General features: G+C 27.7%; 1 protein-coding gene across 3 annotated transcripts; it reads right to left on the bottom strand.

Moving 5' to 3' along the window:
* Window positions 1-703: 703 nt before the first annotated feature.
* Window positions 704-14856, bottom strand: LOC135927791 (cyclin-dependent kinase 12-like). 3 transcript variants are annotated; one of them, XM_065463977.1, is made up of 14 exons: window positions 14809-14856; window positions 14115-14194; window positions 13803-13911; window positions 12918-13315; window positions 11475-12875; window positions 11205-11332; window positions 10740-10916; window positions 9124-9313; window positions 6349-6510; window positions 5647-5841; window positions 5341-5472; window positions 3444-3661; window positions 2425-2702; window positions 704-1760 (listed from the first exon to the last, which is right to left on the bottom strand). In XM_065463977.1, exons 4-14 carry the CDS (start codon window positions 13307-13309, stop codon window positions 1257-1259), a joined length of 3777 nt encoding a protein of 1258 aa, XP_065320049.1. In that variant the 5' UTR covers window positions 13310-13315; window positions 13803-13911; window positions 14115-14194; window positions 14809-14856; the 3' UTR covers window positions 704-1256. The 3 variants fall into 3 exon arrangements, with proteins under 3 accessions (XP_065320049.1, XP_065320050.1, XP_065320051.1); XM_065463978.1 differs by having other exon boundaries at window positions 13825-13911; XM_065463979.1 differs by lacking the exons at window positions 13803-13911; window positions 14115-14194; window positions 14809-14856 and adding an exon at window positions 13363-13415.
* Between the last annotated feature and the right edge of the window lie 610 nt (window positions 14857-15466).

The raw sequence follows: 15466 nt of genomic DNA, 5'->3' as shown, positions 1-15466 counted from the left end.
AATTTTCTCTAATTGTTTCTTGTTATAATATTTGTGCCTGTAAAATAACAATGAAAAGAACATGCTGGAGTGGAGTAGTCTGAAATATGCTGTGATTGTTAAAACCCGGCCTAGTTTCAAAAATTAAGAAATAATTAGAATAATTACGATTTTTAAAAAATTTAAGAACACAAATAATTTTAAATTTATTATTAGTCAATTTTTTTTATAAAAATTATCGTTCGTATTTCTCGAATCGAATAGTTATTTGTATTTCTTTAAATCAAATAATTATCAATAGGCCGTGATTAGTGTTGCTTGAATCAATTTTGACAAAGTCCAATGGAGCTAGCCTAAATAACTCAATATCCAAGTTTAACTTAAAGATGGAGACGAGTTTTTTAGGTTAAAAACTTGATATATGTAAATTAATAATTTATACATACTAAAATAACTCAGCAGAATTAATAATATTAATAGGTTAAAAACTAAAATCCTATTAATTCCTGATATATGTCAATTAATAAGTGCATAAAATTTAATAATAATTGGGTAGAAAGATACAAGTTACCATTATAAATTTTTGACCGTTTTAAAAGCAACGTGAAGAAATATATGGCCTGAGCGTGAAAGGTACTATAATAATTACCAAAAATATTTATTTATTAAAATAACTCTTGGAATATTGTATAACAAAAATGGTTTTGAAAATATAAATATATAGTTATTTTTATTTTATAATCATTCGCACAACTGAAATCGTATATAACACACTCATAAGAAGAAACACGAAATAATATAAAATTTTTGCGAAAAAAAGATCACCGTATATTTTATAAATAACATGTCATTGATATGTATTAAATAATTTTGGTTTTGTTACCACGTAACTTTATCTAAGGTCAATATTTATGGGATGAAATATAGTGGGGAGGAGAGTGGGTAAAAAAATAATTTAATTCCATATATAAAATAATAAATGGAAAACGAATGAAACATATATAACTATTTTACGTTTGAGTAATATGATGCATATTTTTAAATATAAATAACTTATAAAGTTATTCTTTTAAAACATCATTACTATAATCGTGCCTGTGTCCTGTATGTGTATGTGTTGTAAGAACTTTTAAGAGAAGATACAATTTTCTAGGGTGACCTCAGTTTATAACACAAAAATGCGAGGCGGTTCAGGAGGGCACCAATAATATCACGTTCTTGCATGTTACAGCATAAATTTGAGATTTTTTTATATGCATAATAAGTATAAATAAAATTCAATGCCGTGTGTAAGGAACCCCAGGGGGTGGAGGAAATGGCATGGGAACCTGTGGGAAATAGTGGCCCACTGAGGGAGGATGAGGCGGGTGATGGTTGTATGGGGAAGGAATGAGAGAACTATGAGGATTCGCCATAATGAACGGAGGTGGAATTGGTGGAGGTGGAAGAGTAGGAGGGATTGGTGGGGGAGGCAATGGTGGTGGGGGTTGAGGGTGTTGGGCTGTAGGTTGCGAATGTGGAGCTTTGCCAGCCTGCGCTAGGGCAGCAGCTAATAAGACCTTACCATCAACATGAGCTAGTTGTTTAGCTGTGGCTGGGTCCAAATCCACGTTGACCAAACTTGCGAGTTGAGCTAAGTTGACAACTTTGCGTTCGTTCAGCAGGTCGGCTAGGAAGGCTAGTTGTTGGGCCGAATTGGTCTTCACATTGTTATTGTCTGTGAACGAGGAGCCTGTTTTCGAAATCGAAGAATTATGTGCCGAAACAACTGGTTTTTGGAGCTTTTGTGAATAAGAAATAGGAATTATTAAAGTTTTTTTGAAGAATAATAATTTCATTATAAATTACCAACATTGAATTATATTAATTCCAAACCCTAAATAACCATATATGGCAGTGACTGCATCATGTCAAGGTGTATGGTTCAATCATATATGATATCCTATAATGATTATTAACCGAATATTATAAATAATCTAAATTTTGCCAAGGAGAACAAATTTTTATGAGTTAAAGGTTATTTATAGAAGATAGCCAGTTATAACAACTTCAGTAAAAGGTTAAATGGGTGGGAGGTAAGAGTGAATTTAATAAACATTTTTCAAGAAAAGAATATTAAAACAAAAACCCATATGATTTAAATTTGATCTCCCCTCCCAAATATTTATTTATCATAACTTAATCAATTTGTCACCGATAATATAAGTTAATTACAAGACGTCACCTAAGTATATGGAGTGAACTTATCTGGAATAGGAGAGGTGGGGGAGGAGTAAATAGAGATAAGAACCAAACTTTGATAGATAAATACTTATATATGGTTATGCCTATTTAGGGCAAAAGATTCATAATCTATTTGTCATATGAATTGCTATTTTCGTATTTTACGATAGAATCAATCACTCATGCAACAATTTTCTCAACTATTAGATTCTAAGATTATACCTCGACTTTGGCATCGATTTTGGAGATGGATGATGACGAAGAGGAGCCATAGGAATCGCTCAATGAATCATTCCTAGCTAAACGCTTGAGCGGGTCGGGGTCATAGGTAAAGCTACCACCCGGTTTTTGAAAAGAAGCCAGGGATATATTTTTCATACATTCCTCTCTTTCTTGCTTATTTTTGGTGACCGATTTTGGTGCAACTTGAGCTTGGTAATTGGGTATAGGGAGAAGGTCGTTAGAAGGAAGAATGACGGATTTAGTTCGAGGCAAAGAGCCTATTGTTTTAACAGTTTATAGGTATGATTATATAAAACTATAATTTTAGTGATTAACGTCAATCTTTTTAAAAGATTTTTTGTGCATGGTATATAAGATTTTCAATCTGGGTTTGACCCGATTTTTAAAAAGATTAACTCAATATTTTAGCCAGAAAAATATTGCCTAGGTCTCGAAATTTCGATAATATATGTCTTGACCTTTGTTCCTTTTAAGAACATATCTTTTCTTGATGAAATATTGAGCTTGCAGTTTTTAAGAATCGGCTCAAAACAAGCTGTTTAACAACACAAAATAGATCATTATTTGGAGTTATTTTAAAACGAATCAAATTATTTAATATTTGTATGAATAATAACGATACAAATTATTTAGCTTTTCAAAAAATAATATATTATTTAAATTATGGCTTATATGTGAAGTGACATAAAATAAATATTGAATTATAAATTTTCAAATATTATATTATTTGACTAATAATATTATGAAAAGAATTTTCAAAAAATTAACAATCATGATATTTCTATTTATTGATTTAAAGTTAGAAGATAAATTTCACCAAATGTGCAAAAAATTCGGGATAAAATTCAAAAGGAAAACATATTTTTTTTTTGTTATGATAATTTTTTTAAAAAAATATATAATTCAATAATATTTCTAACATACTTATCAATCTTTAATAAATAAAATACATTCTTAAGAGAATATTATACTTTAGTATTAAAAAAAATTATTTTTACCTAATTGCACTAGCTTTTGATCAGACGAAATTTTCTTTGCATTATTTAAATTATTTGATACATAATTGATCGAGCTTAAATTTGTGGCGACTGATATAGAAGTGGTACTTTTGGGAATAACATTGCTTATCGAGGATAGTGGTAGTGTATCCCCTCTTTTAAGGGCCTTGCGCCTGGCTTTACTCCACATCTCGTGACAATCTTGGTATATCGGTAATCTACACATTATTAGTTTAAATAAAATGTGGGGGTTAAAGTTTTATTATGAAAATAAAATAACATGGATTAAGAATTGAGAAAATGTTATTTCACTGTGCATGAACAGGTGTGTCCATCCCTTAAAATTTTTTAATTTTTTAGTGGTATTGGATACCACTTCCACATCTATATCAAGAGATATCAATTTTTTGGAACGTTCTATTGATCGCACCTCCATCTTAGAGAGTTGTAAAATCGTTTTTTGGCTTACTTATTTTAGATCATGGCACAACTCATAACCCGAATTATTATAAAAACTCACAGAGGAAGAAATCTCAAACAATTTTTTTTAAAAATATAATTCTCATTTTTTAATGTTCCCTTTTATTCTATTTATTACAAGAAAATGAACAACAAATATTTACCAATATCTTATAATTTTTGCATAACATATTAATTTTTTAAACATTTTATAATTTGTCATATGCAATGCAAAATATGGAAAAACAGAAAGGAAATATAACAATATTATTTTTCGAGGCATGAGTTGAATCTATATTTTATTTCCCCAGGGATTGTACGCATCTATTAATCTTATTTAAACTGTTTAATCGTCTAGATAATTCATGTATTCGCTTTGAAAATATAATATTGAATTAATTCCTGTATCAAATATATATAATACATAGATTATATCGGAAACTAAAATAGATAATAATCCTTTTTTTAAACATTTTCATGGTTTAAATAAGGACGTTCTGCTATAAGTATTAAGTATAAATTTAATATTTTGTAAGTGCCTTTTCAATCTATATTATCATATCTGAAAGGCTAAGGCATGTGGGCAATACACTTTTGGAGATATGAGATCAGGAGTAAATTCATGAAAAATTATTTTCCCTACGAGTGTCAGTCACTCAATCAAAAAAATATGATATTGTAATATATATTTTAAAATTTCATAATAGATAAATTTAATATTTTGTAAGTGCCTTTTTAATCTATATTATGATATCTGAAAGGCTAAGGCATGTGGGCAATACACTTTTGGAGATATGAGATCAGGAGTAAATTCATGAAAAATTATTTTCCCTACGAGTGTCAGTCACTCAATCAAAAAAATATGATATTGTAATATATATTTTAAAATTTCATAAAAGGGGTTAACCATGTTTATTTATGTGCGTATAAAATTTTGTAATGGACATAAAAAATTATCAATAAATTTTTGAAATCTATTTTCTAAAAGTAAAAAGTATACAAGCTGTGTCCTAATTTGATTTAATTGATATTTGGTGGTAGTTATTTTTTGTTTTTTTTTCTTTTGCTTTTCTGGTTATAAGTCAGATTTATCATTCAATCAGTCATCAATTAAATAATGACCAACACTCAAAAATCATTTTCATGCTATTATAAAAGCTAAACTTAGCTGGTTATTAAATTTTTTCAACATCTCGGCTTAAAAATATGAAAAAGCAATTAAAATTAGGGGTCCACATGGGGTACGTTTTTAAACTGGGCCACCTGTAAGAATGGGCGTATGTGAAAACCCATCAAATGCTGACCTCCAGTTACAATTGTGTGATGTATATCTAAATTTATCACCAAATTTTATCCAACAAGAAAAAGATTTCACCTCCCCTTAATGGCGCCTATGCTCTATTTTTTTTTCAATAAAAAATTTTAAAGCAATGTTTACTCGGGAGGTTGAGCATTTTTTAAGTCAACGTTAATGAGCCAAGGGTGGTTCAGGGCGTTTAAGGAAGTGATCCTTTTAGAAGGGTCGAGTTCTAGCATTCTATCCAGCAGGTCTATGGCCATCTCTGGAGCACTGCAGACAAAAAAAATTAGAAAATAAATATACTAAATAAATTATATCACATTTGCATATATAAATTAACTATATTAATATTAATTTTTTAAAAACGCCTTAATTTTTTAAACGTCTTTCAAAACATAAAATTTCACAAAATAGAATATTTTTTTAAAAAAAGAAAGAACTCACAAAGAAAATTCTTCTCTAAGTTTTCTCCTGTATGGCTTTTTGAGTTTCATGGTGTGGTAGAAGGGGAGATTGACGACGTTGGGCCATACAGAAGGTGAGGGAGAGCCACATAATTTGCTTATCGTTTCGAGTTGGGCCAATTCTACCCCGGCCTGGAATAGCGGTTTTTTCGTAAACATTTCTCCCAGGATACAACTTGTTATATGGTAAGTTCATTTAAATGTAAACAAATATATAAGTAAAAATATTTTGAATTATTCGTTTATAGGTTTGCATTCAATCATATCATGGACGCAATGTAACGCAATTCAACAACAGCTGATCGAGTTTATATAATCTTTTGATGAGACTTGACAAGGCAAATTTTCTGTTATGTTAATATAAACTTTATCTTTAATTCCATTTCTCGACACAATTATCCAAGAATTATTCATATTAATAAAAAAATATCAATCTCATATATACAGATTCTGTCATATAAATTCGCTAAGCTATTAAATGACATCACTCATCTGTCATGTATGAACTAAAAACTAATAGAGCATCAAAGAACATTAGGAAACAATGGGAGGGAAAAATTTGCATTCATAAACAAAGCTGTACTTTTATATTTAAATAAGGGTCATCATAAGAGATGACGTGTGCCTAAATAAAAAAATAAAATAGGTATTCGATAAAGAAATGGAATATTGTTTTCCTCACCCCAAACTCCAAATATCGATAGCTGGCCCATACCTCTCTTCACCCAGCAATAATTCCGGAGGCCTGTACCATAAGGTTATGACTTTGTTGGTGTATGGGCGTTCTTTATCGTCAGCATTGAATAGTCGAGCTAGTCCAAAATCTGCTAGCTTAATTTGTCCCCTTTGATTTTTTAGGCAAAAAATAATAATTTGGGTTAAATAGAAGAGTAAAAAAATTTTATGATGAAATATAAAAAAAAATCATTTTTCATTAAAAAAAAAGCAGATGAAAAAAAGATAAAGCAAATATATTTTATTTTGAAACCTTAATGACAATGTTGGATTTCAGTGTTAAAAAAAATATATACTTTCAAATATTGTTTATTATCAGTCTATAGAGTTGGGTAAGAATCCAATTTCAAGCAAACTAAACCTAGTTTTTATCAGATCTCTATCAGAAACATATTAACACGCTCTGTAAACCGGATTTTCATTGGCACACACCTGCAGATAGAGCCTAATTGGCCTATTTTTTAGTCATCTAGAACTATTATTTTAAGAAATACACTGCAATAAATTCTAACAATTTTACTATGAAATGTATAAATAATTTTATATGTTTTAAGATTATTTCAGAATTCCTATAATTGATTTCAAACGATATTCATCAAAGAGTAAGAATTTCAAATTATCTTCAAAGTTTCAATAATTTCACAATTAATATTATTCTTTACGTCACCTTAGTATCTGCCATATAATGAATAAATCTACTCCTTTCCTTCAGTCATGTCCCTACCCTCTCTTGAATTCCCGGGCAATCCTTAATCAAATGATCCTCCTTACCACATTTAAAACATCTTCTATACCCCTTCATATCTCACTTCACCTACTACATTGCATTCCCTACTGATATGACCCTCTCTACCTCATCTAAAACAACTTATTCTCTTTACTATCTTCCTTCCCAGAACCTCCATCTCAGCCCTTCTTTCCACCCGGAATCCTGCATTACAATTCCCCTCACACTTATTCTTCCCATCCAAAACCCCACATAATACACTATTAAAACTATTAATACAATTATTGCTAATACATGTAACTGACTAACAGTATAATAGATAAATTTTGCCATTTCCACCCTATTACTATAATAAAGAAACTAAAAATTAAAGATTATCTTTACAGTTGTACTTGAAACCTGGAACCTTGTGCATATTTAGAAGAATTCAGGTTAAATTAGTTTAATTTGTTAAAATTAATGAGTTATATTATTTATACATTGATAGTTTTAACAGGGATTTTGTTATTATCAAATCAGTACTTTAGAATATATTTAATTAAGTTTTTAGTTTCTTTATTATAGTAATAGGGTGGAAATGGCCAAATATATCTATTATACTGTTAGTCAGTTACATGTATTAGCAATAATTGTATTAGTAATAGTTTTAATAGTGTATTATGTGGGGTTTTGGATGGGAAGAATAAGTGTGAGGAGAGTATGTGAGGGGAATTGTAATGTAGGATTCCGTGTGGAAAGAAGGGCTGAGATGGAGGTTCTGGGAAGGAAGATAGTAAAGGGAATACGTTATTTTAGATGTGGCAGAGAGGGTCATATCAGTAGGGAATGCAATGTAGTAGGTGAAGTGAGAAATATGGAGTGGTATAGAAGATGTCTTAAATGTGGTAAGGAGGATCATTTGATTAAGGATTGCCCGGGAATTCAAGAGAGGGTAGGGACATGACTGAAGGAAAGGAATAGATTAAATGATTTAATAGTTTATAGTTTAAATTTATATAGATATATATTCACTGTAAAGATTATCTTGTATTTGATTAAGTATTTCTATTAAAGATTACCTTTACAGATATACTTTATTTATTTTAATCAAGACAATTGCTAGATTCTTTTTTATAAATTACAACTTTTTAAAATTATTGCACTTACATTAATTCTCTATTCCATTATGATTTTCTATGCAAATATAGATATAAAGGCGAAAAAAAAATTTCAATAGCAAATTGTAAACAGAGGCAATTAGGACTTTTCTATCCCCATCCGTAAGAGTAAGATCCTTTAGGACTGTCTTACAATCGTAGCACAAAAAAAAATTAAAGCTTTTTGAATAAAAAGGGTAGTGTTGTTAAACGGTAAACCCAATATTTTAGCCAAAAAAAATATTGTGCAAGCATAGGTATTTTGCTCATAGATTGCAGAAAAATTTGGATATCTATTAAAGAAACCTCGTGGGTTGCTCAATATTATTTTGGCAAAAATCTTAATTTTGTAAAAGAAATGGGGGGGGGGGGAAGAGCTTGGTGATATATAATAAATAAAATCGTGTTGTTGATTTTTTTGCTGAATTTTATATGAATAAGCAAAGGACTAATTGTAATATGAAAGATAGGCATTTTTCGTTTTCAGATATGAGATTGTTTAATTTATAAAAAGAATTATTATTTTTCCTTAAAATATCATATTTTTAGTTCAAACAAAAACATAAAATCTGGCTAATTTTTTTTTTTTTTAAATTATTATATAGTTATCAATAATGAAATTGATAGAAGAAACCTAAATATAATCTGATTTTGTAAAAAAATACTAATAGCTCTTAGAAACTGAGTGTAAGTGTTTAGGTTTTTCTAAAAAAAGCCTTCTTTGTTTAAATTAAAATTGCATTTTTGTTTTAAAAATATGTGAAAAACATAAGTTAACAAATAAACGGATCATTTGAAAACCCCAAAACACTTCAATTTCTAAGAGTTATCATGCTGCAAAAGGAAAAAAAAGACTAACTTGTTATTGAGCAAAATGTTGGAGCCCTTTATATCTCTATGAAGGAAATTTCTAGAATGACAAAAATAAAGTCCATCCAGCAATTGTTTGATGTAACAGGCGATGTGTTCTTCTTTGAGTGTGACCAGACCAGAATCTAGGATCCCCATAAGGTCGTGATCCATGTATTCAAATACCAGGTAGAATGATCCTTATATTATGAGCAAAAATATAAGTAATTTTATTTAGATAAAAGAATAAATAACTTTTTTCCTAATAAATTTAAGTGAAAAATTTGTATATAGAATGGGCAAAATTAGTGATATGTAAGGCCTAATTTTTCTAAAAAAGTTTTACCAGCTAGGCCCAAACCTGAATTTTTTTTTAAAAAAATTTACCAGCCCAGTCCAAATTTATTTAAATATGCAAATTAATTTTTATAATTTTACACATAAAATTTAATATAAAATTGATAAATTTAGATGATATATTTAAAAGAATTTAGAAGACCCCGACACGGCCTTTATTTTTTAAAAAAAATATTTGGCCCAACCCAGCCCAAACTAGATTCTTTTAAAAAATAGGCCCGACCTGGCCTACTGTGTATGGGCCAGACCTACTTGCAGATCTCTAATTATAAAATTTCGTTTAGCAGATTTTAAAAAGAAATCTAATATTTATTACAGGTATTTAGCAAATTTTTAAAGTTCAAATCTGAGCTGTGAACTAGAACCCTTCGATCCCAATCAATATTTTACTGAACCCAAACTGGGATTCACTAATTTTATTCTAAATATTAAATCTTTATTTTTATAAAAATATACTATAAATAACTAAATAAAAATTATATATAAAAAAAATGCAAATCATTTAATACATTTAACATAATTTTATTTTTCATATAAAAACATTTTTTGGTGAAATTATTTTGGGTGAAACATTTTTATTATAATTTAGAGTACTCCATTCATTTTATGTAAAAATTATAACAGCACATTTTGTAACTTTTTTAATAATAGATATTTTAGGAATATTAAATTTTATTTGTTTGATTATTAAATTATAGACAAGACAAAAGATAAAATAGTTTTATTAATTGCAAGTTGCAATGCACTGTCAAAGTTAGGCATAAAAATCGATATTTTAATTTTAACATCTCGATTTTATAAGATACCATGATAATTCGTATATATTTTAATTATAATGATAAATAATATTTATGATAAGGATTAAATATAGTAAAATAAAGTTTATAAATAACTGATATTCTGTTTAATTTTTCTAAATTTTATAAGTTTTTATTTTTCAGGACCACCAACATTGAGCCCACATGAACCAGAACCCATACATGAAACCTTTTATAGAAGGAAAGTTCACAGTCTTGGTTTAAATCATTTATATAGATTTTAAACGATGATTAAACCAATGGTATTCAAAAATTCATGAGGTGATGAATTCCATGCATGATGCTAAAATACAAATGATTCATGCAAATTCATTAAAATTTTTTTTAAAAATAGCATGCTAATAAACGATTTAAGCTTTAAAAATAAAACCCAAAAAAGCCCTAAAAAATGCTCTTTTTTTCTTCTCTTATTAAGGGTAACAAATGACACCTTAAAATATAATTGTATTACCTTTCCCTTTATCCTTCTTGAATTCCAGGGCATCTTGCTTGTCAGTCACAATATCTTTTAAACACACAATGTTTGGGTGTTGTAATTGACAAAGAATTTTTATTTCCCTGACTGCAGTGATGGGAAAGCCTTCTTTCTCGTTTTCAAGTCTCACTTTCTTGAGGGCTACTATGTCACCTGAATGTGTTATTCAAAAAATAAAGTTTTTATCCAGCTAATATAAAACCAAACTATAATTTAAATTTGTTCACTAAAAAAAGTGTTAATTTGGTTTTAAAATCAATCTCAGCCTATAAATATGAGCTGTAATACAAAATATAAGAGCCTAAATAAACCCAATAATACTATATTATAAAAATTGATGGTGTGAATCTACAATTTAAGAAAGATTCTAGAAAAATTATTTAAATTTAAAAAATATTTTAGAGGAATTTTCTAATTAATATTATACATTTTTAAAATTACCATTTAAGGTATCCTTAGCTTTATACACCTGTCCATAGGTTCCTTCACCAATCTGTGTCATTATATCATACATATCTATATATTTATTGCCCCAAGTGTGTGTTTGAATATTATTCTTTTCAAGTATCCTATAAATAAAGAGATATTTTTTTATTAAATAAATTAAGCCTAAAATATTTTTAATATCATATGATAGAATCTTCTTATATATTTAATAAGAATATCAAAAATAATGAGTGCAAAATAAATCTTTAAACTCAATAAATTTACTTTATCCGTTTCCTCATGTCCCTATTGTCAATATCAAAAGATTCATGGCTAGATTTTCTAAACTTCCCTTTATAAAAAGAATGATAGGATGACTGCTCATGCACTTTGGATATCTGAAAGCTTTTCTTTTCAACCTCAACTATGGTATCTTCATTTTCGAAATCCATGGGTGGAAGAGGCAGATCTGTAATTTTATTAACCACGGTAAGGGGTGATTCACATTTCTTGTCTGTTTCAATAGTTTTAACTAATTTTGTCATGTGATCATCTTTTACAATATCCTGTTGCATAGTTGATACTTCTTCTGTACTTGAATTAAATTGAGTAATACTAGCATTCTTTATTTTAAGGTCATGGTGTAAGGGAATGGATACATTGACTATAGGGTGACCATTGGGTCCAATTTCGAGTTTATTGTGAATATTATCTGGATTGATATGCTTTTTCTTAATATTTTCATTTTGAGTGCCTAGCTCAACATTATCATTTTTATTAACATCAGGTAATGTTTCTTTAAACTTTTCCACATTTATAACATCTTTCATTCCAATATTCCTTTCATTGTCCATTTCTTTTGTTTCAATTTCACCCTCCTTTGATGGTTCTTTCGAGAGTGTAGTTAGAGCTTTCAGAGCCTCCCTATCCTTTCTTATCTCAGCTGCTAAACTATCACTAAACTGAGTACGCACATGCATATAGTGACTCCTATGTGAAGAAGAAAAGTGATTTCTTCTAGATGAATGGCGATGTTTTTTATTTGATTTCCCCTTTTTAGATTTATTTTTACTTCTGTATTTTTTGTCCATTGCCTCTGTTTCACTCTCCTCCATTATTGCATCATTTTTATTAGCCGTATAACTTTCAGAGTATAGGGTTTCATCAGATTGTCTGTAAGACTGAGATTGAGAGGGATCCAATTTTTTATCCCGCTTTTTATTATCCTTATTCTTTTTAGTGGAATGTGAAGAAATTTTACTTTTTTGTTTATCAAACTTGTCATCTTCATGGGAAGTACGTGTTAATGAATCTTTGTTTTTATGATTTTTCTTTTTGTGCTTATTATAATTCGGACTTCTAAAATTTTCATCAACTAAGCTTTTGGTTGCTGATTTTTTAGGAGGATCAAATGGTTCACTTCTATGAGAATAATGTTCAGAGTTAATAGGAGATGCAACATTTGTTTGGATATTCATATTTTGATCATCATGTGAATGAGATGGTGATTTAATTGGTGATGAAATATATGATTTATGCTTTGAATATTTTTCATGTTTATTTTTAATATTTTTTTCATGATATGAAGATTTGTATCTTTTCTCCTTAGTTTCAGTTAAAGAGTTGTGTGTCTTAGGATATCTGGCTGAATCATCATGTTTAAAATTTGGTTGATATACTTTCTCCCTAAAAAAAATAATATTTAGTTATCAATATGCCAATAATTACTTCTTTAGAATATTGCCTTTGGAAAAATATGGGCTTGGGGTTCTCTCAAATTCAGTTGATTTATTATGAATGATATTATCTGATTCTTGTTCAGAATTTTGGTAAGAAAAATTATTGGACCTATGAGTTTCATCTGTATTTGGCTTAGATTTTTTAGATTCTTTTGTTAAATATTCCTCTTCATCCCTGTGCCTTTTTTTCTTTTTTTTGTGTTTGTGGCATTTTTTTGCTGATTTTGAATCAATCTTTTCATTGGAAACTGACGAGCAATGTGAGATAGGTGATAACTGTACTTCTTTATCTGTTGCCAAATCTTTTTTCTTTTGGGATTGCCTATCATCATCAGAACTAACATCGTCATATGCCACCAATGATGCATTTTTTTTATTCATCGGCACCTTTATACAAAAAAATAAAAATGTTAATATATATTTTAAAATGCTACATCTTATTTCGTCGATATGAAAATTAGTGGTAGTGTTTGTAAAAATTGTTCGGCCATTTAATTTATGTTTAAAAATTATAAATTAAGGATTCGCATTTAATTTTATATTTATATACTATAAAAGTACTCTATTGAATATAACTTAATTAACTATGTAAAAAACTAAAATACGTAATAGATGTTTAAAAGCTTAATTTTCCTTCTAAATATATATATATCAGTTATTAATTTATAAAATTTATAATATTATCAATGTAAGTTCCTAATAGTTGATAATATTTTTTATAATTTAATTATCTTATGTACTAATATATTAAATAATTTATTTGATGAATAACACTTGTATAACACTGAACAACATAGTATATTTAAGTTCATTTTATTAGATAAGTAAATATAACAATATTTTAACCGTTATTATAAATACTTATAATTTATACATCATCAATTCCTGAGTCGAACCTGTGACTAATCTCTAAAATTATTTAATAATCCATTTCAGATCGATAATGGGTCCATCTTTGACAAATGCTAATGCGTCTATCCATTCTAAAAAAAATTTATAAGTAAATTCGATAAAAATGTCTAAGATGTTTATAAAATGATCAATTGAAACAGAAATTTAAAACTTAAATGATAACCATTGAAATAATTTTAGTGAAATAAAATATAGGTGTATATGCATTTATGTCTATTATGATAAACTTAAAATTATTTAAACTCATTAATTAAATTATATATATTTCTAATACATCAAAAGTTGGATCTTTATCTTCAAAACATATTTGTTGAACCAATACCAATTGATATTCAGAATATCTCAATTCAATTTCTTAATTAATTATAAAAAAAGATAACAAATTAATACTAAAGAAAGTGTATTATATATGTAAATTTTTTTTGATTAACTCATTTAAAATTGTAAATTTAATAAAAAAAGTTAATTTTACACAAAACATAATTTTGCATAAGGATATCATTATTTTCCAATTTTCAAACAATTAGAAATAAGTTTGCAAAAAGATTGAGTATAAATTCTCAATCATACCTAATTAGAAACAATTTGTTGTATCTCATACATAATAGTTGTACATCTATTGATATGCTTTATCATAAGATAATTATACATGACTGCCATAACCTCAGTTGCAGAACATGGTGGGATACATTTAATAGCTAAATTGCATAACCTCTTCTAGTAAAAAAAACCTAATCTCATTAAAATATATTAATATAAATATCTTAAAAGTACAATATAAATCTTCACATTAAAGCATTAATTAACAAAATAGTTGAACTTATAATCAAAATTTTTTTTATTAAATATCTGCAAATTAAATTATCCGTATTCCTTAACTTATGATTTGAAACATCTAACTTGATCACTAGAAAAGAAATTAATTAATATATTATATATATAAAATATTTATCATTAAAATTTATTACTAAATAACATTAGGCGAAAACGATGGCGGTTAAAAAAGAAAAACGAACACAGATTAACTAAATTCGCATGTCACTCTAATTTAAATTTAATAATATTAAAAATTACATTCAATTAATTTATAAATATTATATTGATTCTTAAGCTATATTAAGATATATATTTATTTATTATAAAATATACAAAAGTGGTATTTTGTTTCCTAGGCAAACAATAAATAGTGATGATATTAGTGTTGTTAAACAATAAATCGGGTTGACTAAATGACCATAGTAGAGAATAGTGTGATCTAGCCAACGAAGGATTAGTAAACAAGGTTAAATAGACCCACTCATGAATAAAATTTGAATATCTATTATTTATTTCGATTCCACGAGATAATTATTTTTAGATTTAACAGTTGTTAGCCATAACTTCAAAATTAAAAGTCAGGGCCGATATTAGTTTTTTCAAATAAATTTAAAAAAAATTTTACTTTCAATGTAACAAATTTTTTGCTTGATGAGAGTTCTAATATTTTTTGATTTAGTTAAAAGTTGGTTTTGTTATTATTTTTTACTCCACAAATATAGATGTTTTTTAAAATCAACATCAACAACTCAATTATAATCTGGATTAAGATTTTTTTATTGGAAAGAAGATTTAAGAACCTTGATTGTG

The sequence above is a fragment of the Gordionus sp. m RMFG-2023 genome, chromosome 4 (genome assembly GCF_954871325.1).
Source record: "Gordionus sp. m RMFG-2023 chromosome 4, tfGorSpeb1-WG-v2, whole genome shotgun sequence".
Lineage (NCBI taxonomy): Eukaryota > Metazoa > Nematomorpha > Gordioida > Chordodea > Parachordodidae > Gordionus > Gordionus sp. m RMFG-2023.
This window is presented reverse-complemented; position numbering and strand designations above follow the sequence as displayed.

Coding starts and splice junctions, on each gene's coding strand:
- LOC135927791 (XM_065463977.1), bottom strand. CDS start 13,309: ATGAATAAAAAAAATGCATCATTGGTGGCATATGACGATGTTAGTTCT. Junction 5,473..5,646: donor CTTAGAGAAGAATTTTCTTT/GTGAGTTCTTTC, acceptor TTTTGTCTGCAG/TGCTCCAGAGATGGCCATAG. Junction 2,703..3,443: donor TCAAAAGCTAGTGCAATTAG/GTAAAAATAATT, acceptor TTAAAACAATAG/GCTCTTTGCCTCGAACTAAA.